Source organism: Haliotis cracherodii, unplaced genomic scaffold (genome assembly GCF_022045235.1).
Source record: "Haliotis cracherodii isolate W230 unplaced genomic scaffold, xgHalCrac1.p SCAF_15, whole genome shotgun sequence".
Classification (NCBI taxonomy): domain Eukaryota; kingdom Metazoa; phylum Mollusca; class Gastropoda; order Lepetellida; family Haliotidae; genus Haliotis; species Haliotis cracherodii.
In genome coordinates, this window is record NW_027266270.1 from 2,007,315 (window position 1) to 2,031,651 (window position 24,337).

Consider the following 24,337-nt stretch of genomic DNA (forward strand, 5'->3'; position numbering starts at 1 on the left):
TTGAGTCTGGACTGATCAAGCGATTGTTTGGTGGCATTGCCTTTGCTGGATGCTGTCGTGTTCAATACCTCATCCAGGTCACAGATTGTAGGCACCCGATCAGAGTCGACACGAGCATCGTACTCTTTCTTTCCCAGAAACAATGTCAATTGAAGAATTTATATTATTTTCAATGTCGTCAAAATCAAATATGTATTTTATATGGATACTTCAAAGGGGCGTTGTATTTTCCGCCGCAAGGCAATGAACAACAGTATACGTACAGTTTTCCTGTTCTATTGAATGTGGACATCACCGTACGTGTAGTGATCTTGTTCTCGTACTCTAACGGCGATGAGAAATGTCTGCCACAAGGCTGCCTTGATATTGCAGACTTTTCCGAATTTAGGTTACTCTGACAGAAAGATGGCAATGCTGTCGAAATACCCACAAAATCTATAGATGAGAATGTAAACATGACGTTCATAACCAAAACTGTAACAGAAACTGATATCAATGAATGACACGACCTCATGTCTCGTTACAGGCTATAGCTGGTCTAGGTATGAACGTGGTGTGTGTGTTGGTGCTGGCCCTAGCAACCAACTCGTGGGGCGACGCCTACTTTGATCTGTTCACACTCCCGCAGGGGTTTCCTGTGAATTCTTCTGCAGATGCTCTCTGATTCCTCCTTAGTGATTTTCACCGAAACAGTTGTTAATGCGTGCCAGGTTAAGAATGCCTTGTTAAAAAAGACGAAGCTGACTTCACTTCGGGGATACATCTTCTGGACACTACACATCACCAGATAGAAGTTGGACAGTCAGGACCAAGTTACTCAAGCAGGGCCTGTACTGCCTTCACTTCGGGGATACATCTGCTGGACACTATACATCACTGGATAGAAGTTGGATAGTGAGGACCAAGTTACACAAGCAGGGCCTGTACTAACTTCAGTCAACGCCGTCATATAGCTGGAATATTGCTGAGTGCGGCGTTAAACAACAAATAAACAAACTTCACTCAACTGTTTCGGTCAGTAATTAGCTGACATGAATCGGACAGTGGAGCCGTTTCGTGACAGATGTAGGGCCAATCGTGCGCCTTGTGATACATGCATGAACAGTTGTAGGTTATGACATTCATATAATTTCATATATGGGCCACCCCAGAAATCTAATATGGACACTATTGAGGACTGAAACTCTAATGAACTCTAAAGTGAACATGACCCACAACCTGAATATTTAAAGAAAAATTGAACATTTTGAAATGTATTTACCCAACACTGCATCTGTTACGTAAATAATTTATCATAATAGACTATGTATGTTGATTTAGGTGAAAAATATAAAATATGCATTTCCTACTTTTTCGGCAAATCTTTAAGACATACTTCATGAAGGCCAATTATCTATATCAATAGTGAATACTCATGATGAATACAATGAAATCAACAAAATATTTTAGGAACCAAATCTGGATATACTGGTAATGCTTGGTTAGGAACAATTAAATGTGATCACAGTTGCCACCGCACTGCACCGCACCGTAGTTTAATAATACAATGTGGCACAATACAGTCACACCTTGCTCTGCACCCCAGGTCAACTACATGACTTAGAACCTTGTGGAAGTGTCGTCCACAAAGGCTCATATATACTACTAGTCACGTGCTGCTGATATTATCCATCCTCTCTCAATTGGTGTGGAAGGGTCTGTTTGGGTCTCAAGACTTTGTCCCCAACAGTGGCCAGCATGAAATGCAGCTCTTTGACAGGTTGTTACTTTGCAGCTCTTTATCGTGTTGGTACTATGCAGCTGATGAAGGAGACATTAAATCAATTACTCTACCTTTCTTAGTGAATAAGTCTTTGCGTGCCCCATCAACATACGGTACAGATACTGACCCAATCATTCATTAATACCAGAATGACAGGCATCATGTTCATCACATCCTGTTTGGTTTGTACATCACCAATGAGATTGAAAGCCTCTGTTGCTTCATCACACACATTCGATGTTTCCCACGCTGTTTGTTTCCATATCCCGCATGGTCTGGTCGCAGCCAGTAAAGCTAGAAGTGAACTGGCTTTATCTGGCCCATGAAATACAGCAAGTACATGAACAGCCAAAGATCTGAATTGTTTGCCAGTTCCAAAAGCTATCCAGGGGTGAGACACATCCCTTCTGTCAAACAATGCAACTACAGATGTAGTGTTAGTTAATACATGCCAAAATGTTCATTTTTCACAATATATGTATTTAGATTGTGGGACATGTTCAAACGAGACATACCAAAATGTCATTTTTTTTTTTTTTTTGAACGGACCCATCTCTAAAAATATTTGCAATGCCATTACCTACAACTTTGCCAATTGTCATGATTTTATCACAAAGTGCACAAATGTTCATGTATATGTTTTGCTTGTCAACTTCTCTATGTCATCATCTTGATTCTTGATAAATGAACATATTCTTCTTCTAAGACACATAGACATAGACACTAAGAAATGCATGTCAAACTATTTCTCTTAAATGACCATTGCCCAGTTACACTTGATCAGTTTAACCTTGATTTTGTAGACTTCCTGCTTCTACAATTTGGTGTGTATTCAACTTTAGAATACGTCCCCAGTTACCAATGTATGTCGTAGGACATATGTATATATGTATGTATGTACAGTACAGTATGTATGAGTAATCAAAATATTTTAAACTAACAAATGAAAAGACTTTAAATTAGACAAATCTTGTCATTTTCAGTGAAAGTACATGTGTAATGATTTTAAGTTTTGAAATGTGTTCTTTTATTGAAGTTTATGATCTTCCATAATAGATAATACTGTTTATATTATGATAGGGAATAATTTTATTTTGATATGTTTATCAGTATACTGTATTTTGACATTTATTCAGCATTTGATAAGGTTAATTTTCAATGCATAATGTTCAAATGTTTAGTTTTGAATTGTTAAAACAAAACCAGGAGGGAGGAGTGTAATAGATTCCGCTCCCTAATGTACATCGAACATTCTCATACAATGTATGCTCCCTCTAGTAACAGCATGGCGATCATTCCGTTGATCACCAAATGTACACACCAACCTTATGAACTATATAAACTGTTCTAAAGACTGACAGTGTTTGTTATGTGGAGTTACCACAAAAAGTTATATAGATGATCTAATATCGTTCAATAATGGTCAAATAGCTCATTTCCTTCCACTTTTTTTACCCACCTGAACAAGAGAGAAAAGAAGCCAGATTGTCAGTGTCAGTCCACATTACGAGACTTCTATTACAAGAGTGATGAATTCAACTTTCCCATTTTCAACTTTCCCTCTATGAACAGCAATATTCCAGCGTCTCCAGCCCCTGGCGTCACAGCATTTCACAACTTTTGAGGTAAAGACTCTTTCTACCAAGATTTCAAGAGCGTCATACGACCCCTGATCTCCAGTTGTTCAATCAAGGTTATAACATTCAAGGCCTCAGAAAATCTTTCAAAATGTTTAAGGTAGACATGTAGAGGACATTTTCAAATTTGACGCTTTAGTGACAAAAATGATGTCAGATACAATTCCCTAGTTTGACTTGTACCAAATGTTTCCGTGACTTTTTAAAGGTGTCTTGACTTGTGACGGGTACCATCGGTGGAACAGGATACCCTCGCCATTTCGTGAATATCTGATATCATCAAGATTTGATCGTGATAAAAACATGGCTATGATACAGTCGGAATCTAACAGTTGAACCTGCTTTTATCAGAGATAATACAAATGTTTTTGTTGCGTTTGTTGACATAAAATAGTTTAAAATAGTGGCATTTTATGATTGAATAAGAAATGTTACTTGGTGAATTCGACTTTTAATTACTTCAAAACTGATGGTCATTCATTAACACATTATCATGATATACTCTGCTTTTTCTAAGGATTACAAAGAGTGTTTTGTGTCGTTTATTTAAATGGTTTTGAATTTATTGACATCAATATTCCAGCTATATCATTGTAGCCTGTGATTTGATGCTGAGAATATTTGCTGCAGACTTTAGAGAGAGGGTATCTTCACATCAGCATGTCGTTGACAGCTTCAGTTACGTATGTTCTCAGGACCCGTTTCTTTTGGGCTGTTTCATTACAATTAGCGACCCGTGAAGATCCGGGGTAGAATAGGTCTTCAGCAACCCATGCTTGCCGTAAAAGGCGACTATGCTTGTCGTAAGAGGCGACTAACGGGATCGGGTAGTCAGGCTCGCTGACTTTGTTGATACATGTCATCAATCCCAATTGCACGGATCGATGCTCATGATGTCAATCACTGGATTGTCTGGTCCAGACTCGAGTATTTACAAACTGCCGTCATATAGCTGGGATATTGCTGAGTGCGGCGTTAAACAACAAACCAACCAACCATTACAATTAGCCCGAAGGCACTCTGCAGTCAGCCCTGGATACACTGCAATGTGAGAAAGAAGACGGTGGGTATCTTTATACATACATAAACCTAAAACTACCCTTAAGGGAGAATATTGTTTATTGGTCAGTGCTATAATAGAACAGTTATTACATCAACAGGGCAAGAAACGACACAGACTGGTCCGTTAAGAGTCCCGAGTCAAGTCTGGTGCTGCACCTGTTCAATTGTCTTTCCAAATATTTTATGAAAGTGTAAAATACAAAATCGCTTTCATCTGCGCACAGAGAAGGCGTGGAAATTGATGGCCAGTCTTTGTCATATGATGTCCGTCGACAGAACCATGTAATCATAGATACGGATGGCTCGAATATGTCAATAGTTGATTTCATGGATTAGGCTTAAGTTACATGTACCCAACAATTTGTTCCAAATTAAATTCTACCATGAATTTGAGATTTACCCGATTCTGATTGGTCAATCAGAGGCTATTAAATCACAATTGATCCCCTCTGATTGAAACAGCTGGTTTGACGGCCGAATCACCGCGGAAGCTAATATTCATAGAAGAGTACTATTTTCAGTCATTGTCGGTAGGCATATTTATATAAGTATATCTACAATTACAGGTTACAAAATACACAGATGCGGTTACTACAATATTCAAAAGATGTGTGGCAATACAGTTCATGCAGAAAACACGATATAAATCTACAAAGGGAATGAATTTACGTTTTGGAGACAACAGAGAGCTGCAATTTTGGCGCTTTTCTATACACGACTGTGACGTCATATCTTTTGCGTCACAATGAGCGATATGACGTCATAATGGTGACGCGCTATATAGAGCGAAAGCCTTGCAAAGCTTGCTTTGTTTTCTTTAGGGATGCCCACCTCATGTTAGCTTACCAAGTTGCCGTGCTTATATGCTTTAAATGCCTGTCATATGTTCGAGTGAAGTATTACGGTGTAAACAAGCTGCTTGAGTATACAGCGCCATATTTTGTTCAGTGATTCCGTTAATCAGATCGATAACGCACTCAAAACACTGACTCAACCCATGCCGCTTCACTCAGTATATTTGCTAACACCAAGGAGGTCGCGTTTTATTTTGTCATGGCAGAATGGAGATAAACATACTGTTATTTCAATGTAGCGCTAGTATACCTGTAGATTTACGCTGCGCTTTCGGTTCCAAATTCAATTTAGCGCGGTTAATCACCAGGTAACCTAGCTCTACATGGAAAACAGCGAATTTAACGTTTTTTTTGTTGTTGTTGTCGTCGATGCCCTACACTCTTCTATTCACTTCACGTAAAATATATAAACTCATCTCTTTCTTAAACTCGGATAATACATACGGATAACATATTATCAGTAATTACCAATTTGACTGAAATCGATCATGGCTCAGACCAGTCCTTTGGTGTCTTTCTTGTGGAGAGAAGCTTGAAAATATAGATTCAGAATCCAAGAACAATTTCCAAGACTCAGTCACACATGATTGGTTAATTGTGGTGTTAACCAAGCTTGGTGGTGACTTGAAGTGGGTTTTGATCACAATGATTTGTTTACCTGAGGTGTGATCAATCAGGATGACAAATAAGGTATATGTCATCATATCAGCCAGGAATAACAATATCAATAACTAGACATCGTCGGGTTTTCCGGAGACCTACTGACGCTAAAGGCCTTCTCGCGTAAATTATGCAAATATTTTTGGTTCTCCACCAACATTGTACTGACATAGGGTCATACAACCGATGTATGGTGCCCCACCCTTTAGATCATTTGATGGCAGGTGAAGCCCTTTGGCCCCCCTGATTAACAGAGTATTTTAGTCTCATCACTAAGATCGATTTGAGAAAAAAGGGCCATGGCACCCTATGCGAGTGCGTGCTTGCGCTCGCGTGTGTGGTACACCAGCACATTTCAGAGTGAAACAAATTTGCCAAAAGGAAGTTTGTAAACGAAAAGGGATCCTAGCCAGTCTCTCGTAGCCCATCGGGAGCCTGCAACTGTGGACGAATGGTGTTGCTATGAGTTGATGTGTACAAGTAGCTTCATAAACCACACTATTACTCCACAGCGTTACTCCACAGTGTTACTCCTCAGTATTAGTCCACAGTATTAGTCCACAGTATTAGTCCACAGTTTTAGAAAACAGCTTCAGAAGAATTCACAGGAAACCCCTGAGGGAGTGTGAACAGATCGAAGTAGGCGTCGGCCCAAGTGTTGGTTGCTAGGGCCAGCACCAAAACACACACCACGTTCATACCAAGACCAGCCACTGCCTGCAGAAACAAGAAACACATGTCAGTGTTGAGTTACAGTTTCCCAATTTGTAGATAGAACTTGATTACTTGCTGATAAAACGTTTTATATTGCTCCTCATAAGATAAAAACAACGCCAGAGAAATAACAATTTTAATTACCTGCAGAAAGGTTCCAGTTGGCGTAAAAGGCAAAATAGTGGTGCAAATTATATGAAATACTCGTTGTTAAATGGCAAAAGTTTAACATATCTTTTATTATGAAAGTGAAACATTTCAAACATTTCCATCCTAAATCGGTACCAATTACATACACAACACATCCTTCTGAAGTCCTAAGTGAATAACAAAATTTGGAAAAGTACACAATGAAAAACAAATATATAAATACTAATAGAATACTCATCTATTCTGAGTATGCAAACGAGGGTTGCGTTTGTTTCAAATGAGTAAATTCATTCCAATTTCGGAAAGAGAAACGAAGCAGTGAGAAAATGATGAGACAAGTCTTTCCATCCACTAAATACGCTCCTCACCTAAGAGACAATAGCGATACCCTCTTGTAATGTAAAATTTATGTGTCTATCTCCTCATTACGTCTGGTCCAATCATGTAATTCAACAATACTTCATGTAAAATGTGCCCATCATATTCAGTAAGTAGCCACATATTGTAACAATTAGACAAGCAGTAATAAATAGTACAGCATCCTATGAAGGCAATAGGTACTCCAATACGAGTAATTCACACTTGTGACGTAACTGCAATACTCTTTACTATGATGTTTCTAACATGTAAAAACCTAAACTCCATCTGGATGTTTGAAGACAGGCCTTCTCCGCCTTAAATAGTGAACAGACCATCACAGTGTTGAGATGTTTCTTTTAGTGGCATGTAGAAGCTAGTATGATGAACAAGGGAGTTAGTTCTATGACTATATAACTTCTTTTTTTTCAATGAATGCGACGTTTCCAAGAAGTCACTAACACCATTATCAAGCAACTGATGTGTCATAATCACTTGTCTTGATGACGGTGTTAGTATCTACACCGAAACGTCGCATTAATAATTAATAATGTGATAGGTCTCATTGGATACAATATGTAGACGTTCTTCAACGATATTATATGGCACAACATACACTTGACCAGTTCGGTCTCCATGTTAACAGGCATCCATTGACAAAACTGATGTCATGACGAAATATCTCTACTCACCATGTCTGACACCTTGATGTAACCGTTAGCAAACACGATGGCGTTCGGTGGTGTTGCCACTGGCAGCATGAAGGCAAATGAGGTTGCGATCACGCAAGGGAACATCAGGAACAAGGGATTCATGTCCAGAGACAGAGCCTAGGTGAAGAAACAGACACAAGGTGTATTCTCCAGTTGATAAGCTTGATATATGTGGATCTTGAACGTTGTTGTGTGTAACTATTGGAGAATTAACCCAAAATGAACATTCAGGAGGGCAGGGAATAGGAAGGTTTACATTTCTGGTTCATTTTACATTTCTGGTTCATTTAAACCCCAAACAAGAATTAAGCAAAATATTTAAAAAAATACATACAGTATATGATGTTTAATCAACTAACCAGATTCCCCATGATGGGTAACAACAATGCTGCCGTTGCGCTGTTGCTGGTCACCTCGGTAGCCGCTGCTACCAACAACGTCAGCACCAGGTTCATGAGGCTGGGGTCCATGGAGCTGAACACTGTCAGCTGGTTGCCGATCCACTGAGACAGCCCTGATTTCTGTAAAGACACAATGTGCACCACAAGTTACCGAGACAACCCTGACTGCTGTAAAGACACACCAGGATTGTATCGATATAACGTAGTGGTGAATAGGTCTGTTTCAATTTTCGGTGTGCGAAGGCGTATTTTGGCGCCTCTTTGCACGTGCTTACCTCACAGGCATCAGCGAGAGCATACCCTCCCCCGATGAGCAGCAGCACACCCCAGGGGAACCTGTTCTGCACGACGTTCCAGGTCAGCAGTGGGGTCACGGACTGTGAGGGCGCACCTGCACAGCAGCAATGTAACATGCAAGCAGTGTGCATCAAAGAAAGTAAACTAAAACATATCCCACTCATTGACTCCAGGCTTGTTGAATTTTAATTGTTTCCACATTTCGAAGGTAAGCTAGCATAAATAAACGTCATCGCATTCAACAGAGTTGTAGGTAACTGGGACAACTGAGCTGTAGGTAACTCGGGAAACAGAGCTGTAGGTAACAGGGACAACAGAGCTGTAGGTAACTGGAGCAACAGAGCCGTAGGTAACTGGGGAAACAGAGCTAAAGGTAACTGGGACAACTGAGCTGTAGGTAACTCGGGAAACACAGCTGTCGGTAACTGGGACAACAGAGCTGTAGGTAACTGGAGCAACAGAGCTGTAGGTAACTGGGGAAACAGAGCTATAAGTAACCGGGGAAACAGAGCCGTAGGTAACTTGGGAACAGAGCTATAAGTAACCGGGGAAACAGAGCCGTAGGTAACTTGGGAACAGAGCTGTAGGTAACTGGGGAACAGAGCTGAAGGTAACTGGGGAACAGAGCTGTAGGTAACTTGGGAACAGAGCTGTCGGTAACTTGGGAACAGAGTTGTAGGTAACTGGGACAACAGAGCTGTAGGTAACTGGGGAAACAGAGCTGAAGGTAACTGGGACAACATAGCTGAAGGTAACTGGGGAAACAGAGCTGTACTTTACTGGGGAACAGAGCTGTAGATAACTGGGGAACAGAGCTGTAGGTAACTGGGGAAACAGAGCCGTAGGTAACTTGGGAACAGAGCTGTAGGTAACTGGGGAACAGAGCTGAAGGTAACTGGGGAACAGAGCTGTAGGTAACTTGGGAACAGAGCTGAAGGTAACTTGGGAACATAGCTGTAGGTAACTGGGACAACATACATGTAGCTGTAGGTAACTGGGGAAATAGAGCTGAAGGTAACTGGGACAACAGAGCTGAAGGTAACTGGAGAAACAGAGCTGTACTTTACTGGGGAACAGAGCTGTAGATAACTGGGGAACTGATCTGTAGGTAACTGGGGAACAGATCTGTAGGTAACTGGGACAACAGAGCTGAAGGTAACTGGGACAACAGAGCTGAAGGTAACTGGGGAACTGAGCTGTAGATAACTGGGGAACAGATCTGTAGGTAACTGGGACAATGAAGGTGGGTGTTCATAGGGAATTCTTTTCTTTGTCTTGAGGAACCCAACATTACCTGATTTTCGCCAACAAAAAACTGACGGACGTGTGGACGGAAAGACGAACAGACTGACGCAGATCAAAATGGCAGCCAATGAGTCTCCAACATACCTGGGAACAAATGTAAATAGAATAAGTGAGTGAATGGATTTGACGTCGCGGTGTTCCAAGCATCAAGAATGGGGCGAGTCTGAGATTAGAACACACGGTAATTGGATCCTGGCACGGAGGGTGACAACCATGTTTCAGATTTCCATTGCTGTAGAGTTGTACATGGGGCGTCTGTTAGGATGGTACTGTACATGGGGCGTATGTTGGGATGGTACTGTACATGGGCGTATGTTAGGATGGTACTGTACATGGGGCGTCTGTTAGGATGGTACTGTACATGGGGCGTCTGTTAGGATGGTACTGTACATGGGCGTATGTTAGGATGGTACTGTACATGGGCGTATGTTAGGATGGTACTGTACATGGGGCGTCTGTTGGTATGGTACTCTACATGGGGCGTCTGTTGGTATGGTACTGTACATGGGGCGTCCGTTGGGATGGTACTGTACATGGGGCGTCTGTTGGGATGGTACTGTACATGGGGCGTCTGTTGGTATGGTACTGTACATGGGGCGTCCGTTGGGATGGTACTGTACATGGGCGTATGTTGGGATGGTACTGTACATGGGGCGTCTGTTGGTATGGTACTCTACATGGGGCGTCTGTTGGTATGGTACTGTACATGGGGCGTCCGTTGGGATGGTACTGTACATGGGGCGTCTGTTGGGATGGTACTGTATATGGGGCGTCTGTTGGGATGGTACTGTACATTGGACGTCGATTGGGATTGAACTGTACATGGGTCGTCTGTTGGGATGGTACTGTATATGGGGCGTCTATTGGTATGGTACTGTACATGGGGTGTCTGTTGGTATGGTATTGTACATGGGGCGTCTGTTGGGATTGAACTCTACATGGGGCGTATGTAAGGATGGTACTGTACATGGGGCATCTGTTCGGATGGTACTGAAAATTGTACATGGGGCGTTGGTAAGGATGGTACTGAGCGTTGTACATGGGGCGTTGGTAGGGATGGTACTGAGAGTTGTACATGGGGCGTCTGTTGGGATGGTACTGAGAGTTGTACATGGGGCGTTGGTAGGGATGGTACTGAGAGTTGTACATGGGGCGTTGGTAGGGGTGGTACTCAGAGTTGTACATCGGGCGTCTGTTGGGATGGTACTGAGAGTTGTACATGGGGCGTCTGTTGGGATGGTACTGAGAGTTGTACATAGGGCGTTGGTAGGGATGGTACTGAGAGTTGTACATGGGGCGTCTGTTGGGGTGGCACTGTTGGGATTGAACTGTACATGGGGCGTCTGTTGGGATTGAACTGTACATGGGGCGTCTGTTGGGATTGAACTGTACATGGGGCGTCTGTTGGGATTGTGGCGTCACGGAAATGAAAAAAACCCTGTTTTTTCGACCTCAGATCTTAAATAAATGCAGTTAATGTACAAAATATGTAAATATTCAAACAACTAAATTAGTACTAATTGGGCCGTGGCACAAATACAGCGTATCAAATGTTTTTATGCCTTTTTACATGTAAAAGTGTGTAAAAATGTGAAGAAAACAGACTATTGTGAAACAGGGCATAACCAGGTGTAAGTAGATCAAGAGTTGTTTTGTTATTTCGTATTTACAGCTACGTAACACTTTGTGTCGATTTTTAAATTGAGAAAAACAGTTTTTTTTCATTTTCGTGAGTACTTTTTTTTTTTAGTGTATAACCATGTCAGGACACGAATGGGTTGTTTATTGACGTATTCTCCCCGATATTATATTTTGTTCCGTATACTTCATACGTCACTTACCCCGCGGGGAGGAACTGGTCCCAACCCCCGACGTAGGGGATGTTCCGCGTCAGCCACGCCAACACCAGCGTGACGAAGTGGACGAGAACGCCGGCTTCAGCAAAACTGCGGATGATAATGAATTACTATTGAAGTAAGTACTCTAACAGTGAGTGAGTATGGTGTCACGCCGCTTTTAACAATATTCCAGCAATATCACTGCGGGGGACATCAGAAATGGGCTTCACACATCGTACCCATGTGGGGAATCGGACCCGGGTCTTCGGCGTGATGAGCGAACGCTTTAACCACTAGACTACCCGACCGTCCTTCCAGCAATATGATGTGTGTGCGTGTGTATGTATGAGTGTGTGTGCGTGTGTGTATGCGCGCCCGTGTGCGTGAGTGGGGTGAGTCAGTGTCTAGTTTAGGACCTTGCAACATGACGACGGAAACCTAGTCTGGGGTTGTGTCAGGGCATCTACGGCCCCGGTTGTGACTTCTGCTGACGGGTGGTCCCTTCATTATAGACTCACAGGTTCTTATGCTTCCACAGGCTGACCTTCCACCATTTCATCTGATTGAATGTGGGCGACATTTTCGTTAAACTTACGAAATTTTGCCCAGTTTTTGATATTCCTCTTTAATGACGGCTGTCACTCTCTTCTGGCCATCTCCCGTCTTTGACATACAGCACAACAGCGACCTGGAATGATGCAGAACTGAGATTGACATTCTTGTGGCAGCATCCAGCTACTTTGGTTTGCTGTTGTGAGCGTTGTCGTGATGTCGCCTCTCAACAGACCAAACCATAAACCATAATACATAAACATCGATTTTTAAACTAATACTAATGTGAAGCGGAAGGCATATTCTGTCTCGTCATATTTTTCATAGACAATCTGTGTGCGGCATCTGTGTACAGCAACAATCTATGAAAGGGAGGGCCAAGGGACCATTTTCTTACAGTGGGACAATGACACTAGGTAGGTAGGTAGGTAGGTAGGTAGGTAGGTATCTAGGTAGGTAGGTAGGTAGGTGGATGGGTGGGTGATTGGTTGTATGTTTGGGTGTATGTTTGGGTGAGTGAGTGAGTGAGTGAGTGAGTGAGCGGGCGAGTGAGTGAGTGAGCTTACACGATGTAAGCCTAGGTGTTTTGTCGTGAGGCGGTAGTCGGTAAAAGTCTTAAAATTTATTTATTATGGTCATAAGTTACAGAATTTAAAAACCCAGACAGGGGTAAGTAGCTATTGGAGATACGAGAAACAAAGTGAATTTTGTTTAAATGTCATTCAAGCATTTATGTTAGGCTCCTTTATTGACATGTGGCATGGTGACTTACTTCTTCCCAAGGAACAACGTCTGCAGCCACATCCACGCCAACGTTAAGCAGATCACCGACCCCGGCAGGGCGAATATCATCCATGTGAGGAAATTCACGCCCGAATCAAGACCGTACTTTTCGAAAATTCTACACAACAAAAATGATAAAACTCTACACAACAACAACAAGAAGAACAACGACGACGACGACGACGATGATGATGGTGATGATGATAATAATGTATAAACAATAAAAATATTAAAAGTCTAAACAATACAAAATAAAAGTCTAAACAATAAAAATAAAGAAAACGTCTAAACAATTCAAATCTTTTCAAGTCTTAAAGATAAAAATAAAAGTTTAGCCATTAGAAATAATGTCATAATCCAATAATCAATAAACGCAGTGGATACATTGTTCCATAAAAGAGTTATAAAGAAGTGAGAGAAGTTATTGAGATCCGACAGACCTGACCACATGTCTACAACAAAGACTGGGTTGTTATGCCACTCACATATCCGCCTGACCCTTCATGATGAGGTTAGGTCCAGACCCCGACAACGACCCAGTGCCGCCCACGTTGGCAGCGTAGGCGACACAGAGACAAAAGCCCTTGCAGAGTCTACTGAATTCGGGGGAGTCGTGGCTTCGGTCGGTGGGGTCGAAGGGCGTGGGAGGGGGCGTTGTTACATTCATTCCTGTGATGCTGGCTTTCCTGTAGTAAACAGTATTACATTCTGGTTGTGTCGAAGTGTTACATTCTGGTTGTGTCGAAGTGTTACATTCTGGTTGTGTCGAAGTGTTACATTCTGGTTACTTCGAAGTATAACATTCTGGTTGTGTCGAAGTATTACATTAAGGTTGTGTCGAAGTGTTACATTCTGGTTACTTCGAAGTATAACATTCTGGTTGTGTCGAAGTATTACATTCTGGATGTATCGAAGTGTTACATTCTGGTTGTGTCGGAGTGTTATATTCTGGTTGTGTCGAAGTGTTACATTCTGGTTGTGTCGAAGTGTTACATTCTGGTTGTGTCGAAGTGTTATATTCTGGTTGTGTCGGAGGGTTACATTCCGGTTGTGTAAAAGTGTTAGATTCTAGTTGTGTCGAAGTGTTACATTCTGGCTGTGTCGAAGTGTTACATTCCGGTTGTGTCGAAGTGTTACATTCTGGTTGTGTAAAAGTGTTACATTCTGGTTGTGTAAAAGTGTTACATTCTAGTTGTGTCGAAGTATTACATTCTGGCTGTTTCGAAATATTACATTCTGGTTATGTCGAAGTATTAAGGTTTGGGGGAACGTGATGACCCAGAGCTGGAGATGAATGGGGCAGATAACATAATGTATTGTATAAAAACATTTCAGAATCTGATGATCATCCTGGTGGTTCTGTTACACAACACACGCCAGTTCCATCAGTTCCATCAGTTCCATCACTGGACATTGCAGTGTTGTGCGGGAGTTCGTTATGTTGCGTGTCCCCCAGAACATCAAGTTTGTATTTGAACAAACAATTATCAACATTGAATACATGGTGAGATTGACAGTTGGAATCATGGCTTATTTGACATTTCTATCAACCGAATGGAATACATTTCTTGGAAGACGAATTCCGTATTTGGATGTGTTTATGGCCTCGAATGCTCTTGAATGAGAGTGTTGTCATTCGATGTTTTTTAATTCATTCAGCACAGTTACTGCCCTTTCATTTCGAAAAGACTTAAATAGACGTGGGGCGTAATTAAGCGGCCGTATTATCAGTTTGTGTGCACAACAACTGCACAAATTGCTGGACAGAGAAAACATACGTTTCTTCAGGATGTGTATCTGCTGAGACTTCGCCATTTATGTGAGTGTCGACTTTATCCCCGAGGTTGTCGACTTTGTCCCCGACGAAGCCACCGTTGGTCATCCCTGAACACAAGGAAGAACGTAAGTAGCTTGCCATAGTCAGCGACATTCCAGCTGATCACTGATCTGTGAATGGTCGAGTCTGAACCAGACAGACCAGTGGTGTATATTGAATATCAAACCACACCGTCAATATACGATGAAACACACTGAGCTGAGCTCAACAAGTCACTGACCACCCGATCTACTGAGTGGGCTCTTACCATGCGCTATATAACATACCGTGCACCTGTTCGGGCTCCCTGGGAGGTGAAGGAACGGCATTGATCATGAAACCCTTGGCAGCAACAACCCAAGAGCGAGCGTATTCAAATCAAAGAATTTACTTACTCTGTGTCATGGTTCTCACCTTGTTCCATCTCGATGGCATTCTCCACTTGACCCTCTCTTGATCGCTGATTGATTTGTCGGAGTTCGTCGATGACGGCGCTCACAATGGGGGTCATCATGGCGGTGGTGGCGGTGTTGCTGATCCACATTGACAGGAACCACGTCGGCAGCATGAAACCAAGCATCAACCTCGAGGACGAAAGATGAGTAGAAATGTATTTGAGATAATGGCTGAGTGAGTGAGGAGAGTATTATGTCGTTTTTAGGAATATTTCATCACAATCACGGCGGGGGACACCAGAACGTTGCATACCTGAATGATACGATGGGAACGTGAAACGTTTTGACCCAACTATGATGGACGCCACTTTTATTTGGGTAAGACAAGGATGCGTTTTGAGCCCTGTTTTGTTTATAATGAGCTATAGCTGCAAATGTATGCTGCTTGTGATCGTGGTATATATGTTCCCTAACATATTAAAGATCTAATGATACTCTTATTTGCCGATGACAGCTAGATGTTTTAAATAAATATTGCTCGAAATAGGGATTGTGAGGGAAAATCGAGGGAAAACATCTCAGTATGAATCATGGACACTGTGAGTGTGAGTGGGTGGGGTTTAACGCCGCTTTTAACAGTATTCCAGTTATATCACGGCGTGTCAGCTTAATGTGGGAGGAAAGCGCGAATTGATGCAGGTCTCAGACGTTTACCACTTCAGTGAAACCCACGAGCACGGGTATGGTGCTGACGAACCTAGAAACATAATTGGGGCGAACCGGGATTCGAACCCACAATCATAGGTTTCTGGCGCCTTAGACGACTGGGCCACCCGTGCCCCCGAATCATGGACACTGGAAAATGTGACTACAAAGACAGTAACTTACTACAAATATATTGGAATTATGTCTTCCTCACGTTCAGCCCCTATCTCACATTCACGAATCTGAACACGATTTAACGTTTTTCCTTAGATCGTGTTCGCAATTTCTTAAATCGTGTATGTGAGATGGGGGCCATATCGTCTAAAGCATGTGGAACTCTTGCCATACATGAACGCAAGGCAATGGCGCCAATTTTTCATTTGTTCAGTAAGAACTAATTTATAGACATCTCGACTGCTTGTCATATATTTGACAGTAAAATATTTATGTATGGTTCGGAAATATGGGTATGAAATACCGTGACAGAGTTGAAAAGATACAAGCATGCTATTTTAAACGTTTTCTTGGCGTGGGTTTAAATTTGCAGCAAACAAAGCTATTCTGGGTGAAACTGGACGTCATTGTATGTTTATAAACACACAAATAAGTGTAATTAAGTACTGGATTAAGCTTTTGAGAATGAATGCAAGCCGATACCCCTTCCAGTGTTATGTTATGCTTAAAGTATCAGAAGAGAATGGTAAAGTCAATAGGGCAAGTCGTATGTGAAACAAAAGTTATTTAATAGTGATTTTGCGTATGTGTGGTTATTCCAAGATGGTGGTGATAAGAACATGTTTTTGTTTTTATTTAGAAGACGCTTCAGATATATTTATTTACAAACATGGTACCGTAGTTTGTAGTCGTCTCATGTTTCAGTGCGTTCTACTGATATAAACTCTCTTTCCCAGCCCGAGAGAGTGAGTGAGTGAGTAGTGAATTATGTAACTGTACTCGCGGACAAACAATAAGTTACAGCAATGTGTATATTTCCAATATCTCTTCACAACTTTGTGACACACCTATAAGCGGTGGTTACAACCGAGGAAATACAACCGTTGGAAGGTGTCCAAATTGACGTCAGAGGCATCTGTTAAAGTGCTACAGTACAAGCATGCGCGACACCATGGTTGTTATTTTAACAAAGTTAGATAGCCAATGGGACACGTTCAATGTTTCCAAAAGATTTATAGAGATTTAGTCACTGCAAAAGTCAACATTATTATCAAAAGTTAAATATTTGTTAAATATACCTCATACAGAATGTGTATCTGAGGACTGTGCCTTAAAGCATTGAAAGTATTGTACTTAATATGTTAAGAGTGTGCCACTTGTAAATACAAACTGTGTCTCTTTGTCGTCACTGCTGGGTGCAAGCCTTAACCACCAGGCAATACCATCGCCCCAGTACAGCGTTCTTAGGTCCTGTATAACGCTCGGACGTCCTGTAAAACACTCAGACGTGACGTTAACGTCGAAGTGATAGATGTGTAGATAGGTGTGCTACTCACCACCTAGGCTGGGCGCCGACCAGGGTAAGCGTCTTGAGAGCGATCCTCTTGTGGAGTCTACAGTTCTCCACGGCAATGGCGATTGTAAGGCCGCCAAAACCAAACATGGTGGTCTCCTGACAGAAACAGCGAAAACATTTGAAGTGACCGAAGATCTTACTTCATTGAATAATAAGTTGTCAATACGCTTTCACAAGGGATTGGTAGTTTATTATAGGGGTGGGGATCGGGTGGGCCGGATGTCGACAGGATCGCTCTTCGGACGGCCTAAACTTTTGCCGACAGCCCCGATTTTATTTTTCTGCCCCATCCCTAAATACGTGGAACATTTTTCATGATCCGCCGTCTTATAATAAAAGACCAGTCCCTAAATGATGTTGAAATTTGTAAATGTTTTATTTGATTAAATTAGAATATTCCATGACACCTGCCGCAATGTTTAAGACACTGATGTTTGTCTTGCAGTTGGATATCGGTGTAATTTACAAAGATGATTATTTTGACCCTATTGAGAAAGTTCGGGAAACAGATTGGGACGGCCACATCCTCATTTAAGTCTGCTCTGACGATCAGCATCTGAACCTGGGGATGTGTTCCGCCAAGGGTTTGGTTGGTTGGTTTGTTGTGTTACGACGCACTCAGCAGTATTCCAGCTATATGGTGACGGTCTGTAAATAATCAAGTCTGGACCAGACAATCCAGTGATTGATATCATGAGCATCGATCGACGCAATTGGGATACGATGACATGCTTCAACCTAGTCAGCGAGCCTGACTACTATACCCGATCCTGTTAGTCGCCTCTTACGACAAGCATAGTCACTTTTTACAGCAAGCATGGGTTGCTGAAGACCTATTGTACTCCAAATCTTCAAGGGTATTTCGCCAAGGGATTTTGAAGAGGTCGACTGTTTTGAAATGAATCTTTTGTACATCACGTGACGCACACCTTGATATAGTTTCCGGCAACGTCAGTCGCCTTCATGACCCCGAACAAAGGGAAGACAACCATGGGCAGAAGAGCGGTCACCGCCAGGGGGAGGCTCTCCGTGATCCAAAACACTGCCATAAGGGCAAGGCCGTAGGCACATTTTGTTTCCTGAAACACAAGAATGGAAAACCACTCATCTACTGCACATACGTGTCATGACGCATTTTGTTTTGGAAATGCTAGAAGGTTAACAGTCTCATCCTACCAGGTACCCATTCACTGCTGGTTAAACAGATGCTACGGCACATATCGAACAAAGTCACTTGCCTGAGGAGTCACCACACGTGCTACATGTGTGTGGAGCAGAACCGAAGCCAGACACTCTCAGGACACTCACCCATCCAGCTGCTCTCCGCAACTCACGTTGATAAACTTCACCTGATTGTGACAAGTGTCCACACGGGACCACGTGCAACAGATTGCCCCAGGCTAGACTGTTATGACAACATCCCCTTCGATAATATTTATTGTTACAGCTGTTATACAGGTTTTTTTTCAAAACTTTATTTAAGTTTTAAGATTAGACTTTCTTGTTTTAATCTATAACGTTATCCGAAATGTTCCATTGTCATTCACGTTCGCCCCGCGACGACACCAAATAGGGATCATAATGACATTTTTCATTAATTACAAAAATCAACCGAAACAAACTTAATTCTCGAAACGTATATAACGCTGAAACTTATAATGAAGATTGCAAGTTTCAAATCGGCATCATATAGCACATTTCTCTGCACAGTCGCAATGTTTGAAGAAAGGTCGAATTACAAGTGTCCCAGGATCACAAGGCCTGGAGATCATCAAGGCACCAAGGCACGGATATCAAATTTGAACTTATGTTAAAAGCTGAAAACTATTTTTTGAATTCTTAAATTTGTAAGTTTTGAACTTCCAGCATGATCAGGTACATTAGAATGGCTTCAGGAAGCAAAACCTCGGTTTTTCAACATTTTCGATAGAAAATGTAACATTGATCGAGACCGTAACTGTAATTTGTTTGCCACATGTTTGATAATCAGCCTGGGAGGTCAAAAACTTGGGAGGTCAATTACCAAAATCTATATTCTATCATTCATTTTGTGTTAAGTTATAATTCCAAAACTTGCATAAACATAATTAAGTCATCATTCACGTGAACACTTCTGAATATTTGCCAACATTTGCTAAGTTTTGTTTACATCACACATTATCCAGATCCTTATAATTAGTTCTCATCTTGTTTTATCTTCATATGTATTTAAAATCGAAAATGGAACTCAATCCATATTTCACAATGTCACACCTTCTGGTATTTCAGGTTAATTACGTTAATCTATATTAAAATTGTTTTGGCATCGGTGATCATTTTATGGAAATGAAAAGAAGACAATGTGAGGAAAGGATATTCTTGTACATTGTGGACGTTACCACGGCAACTGGACTTAGTTTGCTGTATTGATAATGAAGTAATTTCTACCTACGTGTATAAGATAGCTACGCGATAGATAGCAAAGAACAATGAAGAGGCGTGGTTTCTTCACGATAAAACAGTGTTCTATCATGAAGTCATTTAACTGGCAACTCGATGACGAATAAAATTGAACGACGCTATTTTTGGTATGGTATGGTATGGTATTTGGGTTTTAGGGCGACTTTCACAATTACGCACATCCAATTTTTTTTGCATGAGCTACTAACTACATGTAGGCAATGGAAATGAGGTGATGAATTAAGGTGCTTCATGATATAATAGTTTATATGTTAAAACAGATAGTAATCACAATTCAATTTCTAAGAAGTGAGAAGTGAGCTGTAGGTTAGGACGGAGTGGAGAGTGGATGGTGAGCTGTAGGTCAGGACGGAGTGGAGGGTGGATGGTGAGCTGTAGGTCAGGACAGAGTGGGGGTGGATCGTGATCTGTATATGAGGACGGAGTACAGGGTGGATGGTGAGCTGTAGGTCAGGACGGAGTTGGGGTGGATGGTGAGCTGTAGGTAAGGACGGAGTGGGGGTGGATGGTGAGCTGTAGGCCAGGACGGAGTGGGGGGTGGATCGTGAGCTGGAGGTCAGGATAGAGTGGGGGTGGATCGTGAGCTGTAGGTCAGGACGGAGTGGGGGGTGGATTGTGAGCTGTAGGTCAGGACGGAGTGGAGAGTGGATGGTGAGCTGTAGGTCAGTACGGAGTGGGGGTGGATGGTGAGCTGTAGGTTAGGATAGAGTGGAGAGTGGATGGTGAGCTGTAGGTTAGGACGGAGTGGAGGGTGGATTGTGAGCTGTAGGTCAGGACGGATAGAGTGGGGGTGGATCGTGAGCTCACCTACCGTAGAGTCCGAGAGTATGGGTAGCAGTAAAAGCACCACCTACACAAGAGTCTGAGAGTATGTATATAGGTGAAAGCACCACCTACAGTAGAGTCTGAGAGTATGTTTAAATGTAAAAGCACCACGTACCGGTGTCCAAGAAGTGTATATAGGTAAAAGCACCACGTACCATAGAGTCCGAGAGTATGTGTAAAGTAAAAGCACCACCTACCGTGGAGTCCGAGAGTATGGGTAGAGGTAAAAGCACCACCTACCGTGGAGTCCGAGAGTATGGGTAGAGGTAAAAGCACCACCTACCATAGAGTCTGAGAGTATGGGTAGTGGTAAAAGCACCACCTACCGTAGAGTCTGTGAGTATGGGTAGAGGTAAAAGCACCACCTACCGTAGAGTCTGAGAGTATGGGTAGTGGTAGAAGCACCACCTACCGTAGAGTCTGAGAGTATGGGTAGAGGTAAAAGCACCACCTACCGTAGAGTCTGAGAGTATGGGTAGAGGTAAAAGCACCACCTACCGTAGAGTCTGAGAGTATGGGTAGAGTTAAAAGCACCACCTACCGTAGAGTCTGAGAGTATGGGTAGAGGTAAAAGCACCACCTACCGTAGAGTCTGAGAGTATGGGTAGAGTTAAAAGCACCACCTACCGTAGAGTCTGAGAGTATGGGTAGAGGTAAAAGCACCACCTACCGTAGAGTCTGAGAGTATGGGTAGAGTTAAAAGCACCACCTACCGTAGAGTCTGAGAGTATGGGTAGAGTTAAAAGCACCACCTACCGTAGAGTCTGAGAGTATGGGTAGAGGTAAAAGCACCAGGGGCAAAAAGACCACCAGCAGCGTCCTCTTTATTGCCCAGAAGTCACGTGATATGCTCCCTGCACGTGAAGCTGATGCAATGTCCGTCTCAACGGTATAATTATCTCTCGCCATTTCTAAAAATCAAACACAGCTGATTTGATGTTTCTGTTTAGTTGCATACTTCGTTCAGAGACGCTATCCAGCATAATTTATTCGAAAGAAAAGCATAAAGACGGCAAAACATTCAGTACTTGCACGAAAATTTCACATTAAACATGATTAAAAACCGACGGATATTTGTGAGACAAACGGTGACAGTCTACTTACCGGCCCCAGGTGAAATATATAACCAGGTATGAATCCCTGTATGAACAACACCCCTGACTTTCAGAGTGGGAATAAAAGTGATATACAGCTGTCATGTGACCTCCATATGTGTAGATCAATGTAGGACGCGCTTGTTGTCCCAGTGTCTTATCACCAAACTTCCTGCATCGGTGCTGACATGAGTAAATCAGCTTTAACTATTGGTTAAACTACACTCACAGCATCATACAGGTAAACACGTTGTTTATGTCTCTCATCCGAATTATTAACAAAAACTGACGTAATCATTGATTGGAAAACATATAATGTTTTTTTATTTGTTTACATTCATGCACGTAATGCACAGTTCCGTAAAATCAATTTATACATGGGTTTGTTTCCTTGATTTTTGTTGTGCCTCGCAATCAGCAATATCCCAGCTCTACCACGGCGCCCTGTAAATAGTCGTGTCTGGACCAGTCAATCCTGTGATTGATGTTATAAACAAATCTCCAAAGCCGTCGGGGGTACGATGACACGCCCTCACCGAGACTGACCATCCATAGTGGCGACCCGTGAAGTTCCGAGTTAGAAAAGGACTTCAACAACCCATGCTTGCAATAAGAGGCGACTAACGGGATCGGGTGGTCAGACTCGCTGACTTGGTTTGATGCATGTCGTATCCCAAATTCGTTGATGAATGTTCATGATGTCAATCACTGGACTGTCTGGTCCAGACTCGATTATTTACAGACGGCCGTCATATAGCTGGAATATTGTTGAGTGCAACACCAAACAAACATTAAGTGGCTTCGTAGGTTACTGGCACGCAGGGGGCGGTCGGGTAGCCTAGTGGTTAAAGCGTTCGCTCGTCACGCAGAAGACCCGGGTTCGATTCCCGACATGGGTACAATGTGTGAAGCCAATTTCTGGTGTCCCCCGCTGTGATATGGCTGGAATATTGCTAAACGCGGCGTAAAACCAAACTCACTCACTCACCACTGGCACGCAGGGCTACGTCTTCATTGCAACACAGCAGCGTGAAGACGGATGTACTATCCCAGCATGTATGTATGTACTCCAGGGGAATGTAACGACCACACAGAGCCACACATGGTGTTCCAGATAGAGGACCTGCTTGTCGCAGTCTTTACCTTGGTCACAGGAACCAGGCGGTTAAACATCAGAAGCAATCATAGGCATGATGAAGGTCACGTTCCAAAAGGCGATCTCTGCGCTATGGTTGCCGTAACTTTTCTAGTTTAACCTAGACTTACGACAGTCGTAGCGATGGGATCAGGGAACAGACTACCATCGTGCAGAAAAGCAATTGCTTACTCTTAAACAATCTAAACATTTTACACCTAAAAAGCACAATTGTTTTATATAAGTAAACCTTAATTTACCAGCCATGCAGTGAATTATTAATTCAAACTCTACACGGTTGAACACGATATTTATTGTCTAACTTGCACTTTAGGATTTTAGTGGTAGATAGCTTATTTTCATTATAATGACATGAAAATATAAATAACCATCATGTTCTACAAATTATAACATGTAAAAAACACAAAAAATAATAATATCGATTCGTTTTAATGTTCAATTTGTTCATAGATGTTTCTTGAATGATAGTCGTAAATGTGCTGGTGAAACACCTATGCATCGGGTTACCATGGCCGTTGCCGTGATGCGTTTGGGCGATCGGTTTTATTGTCATCTGCTTTGTTTTTTTATCATCAAATTTCATTTTTCCGGACAAGGTAATGTTAAATTTTAGAAACTTTGACAAAATTACCAAGATATAGCAATGACAACTTTTCATGGTATGTTACTTTGGGTGACGTTTCATTTGCGGTTCAGTTTATATACTATCACTACAATTTTTTTTATAAATAGATATTTGTTACAAATTTAATCTAACATAAATGGTCCCACCCTGGTAAAAGCGGTTGGCCAATAACGATGTTCTATGTAGGTGTGACAGTCCATTTGTTATAGACTTGTCTCGTCACGTCCAAATATACTATGCAAAAAAAAGTAGGGGACATTGTGTTTGAGGGAAACTACAGGAACATACACCACTGTCTGGCAATGAAAGTAGGTGATTTATGTGGCACGAACATTTCCGAAGAAATGAATCTGTCAAATACAATATTGTGGCAGTCAAGAAGCACGTGATCTCGGACAGCACGTGCAATAGTGGTATGCCAACATTCACCATTGTTACTAAGACACGGTTTTGAGCAGACGCATATTGTTTTCTTGGAACTAAAAGATCAAAGATATATAAACTTATTTACTCATTGGGGAAGCAACAGCATTGATGCAGCCTGACCTTTCCCCCCACTGAACACGTCTGGGGCGTTGGCAGACGTGTACGTCAACGTCAATATCCACCCACCACACTCAATGAACTCGGAACAACATGGGTCAA

At 42.2% G+C, this 24,337-nt stretch overlaps 1 protein-coding gene and 1 pseudogene across 1 annotated transcript; one reads left to right on the top strand and one right to left on the bottom strand.

Moving 5' to 3' along the window:
- Positions 1-859, top strand: part of LOC139462613 (solute carrier family 13 member 2-like) — a 47,159-nt pseudogene extending 46,300 nt beyond the window's left edge.
- Positions 860-6,554: 5,695 nt separating this feature from the next.
- Positions 6,555-21,726, bottom strand: LOC139462614 (solute carrier family 13 member 2-like). The gene is made up of 14 exons (XM_071244448.1): positions 21,574-21,726; positions 18,462-18,611; positions 17,513-17,628; positions 15,316-15,485; positions 14,864-14,969; positions 13,571-13,771; positions 13,075-13,203; positions 12,346-12,438; positions 11,754-11,858; positions 9,902-9,996; positions 8,586-8,701; positions 8,269-8,430; positions 7,889-8,026; positions 6,555-6,692 (listed from the first exon to the last, which is right to left on the bottom strand). The coding sequence occupies exons 1-14, from the start codon at positions 21,724-21,726 to the stop codon at positions 6,555-6,557; spliced, it is 1,872 nt and encodes a 623-aa protein (XP_071100549.1).
- Between the last annotated feature and the right edge of the window lie 2,611 nt (positions 21,727-24,337).

Coding starts and splice junctions, on each gene's coding strand:
- LOC139462614 (XM_071244448.1), bottom strand. CDS start 21,726: ATGGCGAGAGATAATTATACCGTTGAGACGGACATTGCATCAGCTTCA. Junction 12,439..13,074: donor ACGTTGTTCCTTGGGAAGAA/GTAAGTCACCAT, acceptor GCATCATTCCAG/GTCGCTGTTGTGCTGTATGT. Junction 8,027..8,268: donor TACCCATCATGGGGAATCTG/GTTAGTTGATTA, acceptor TTCTTCACCTAG/GCTCTGTCTCTGGACATGAA.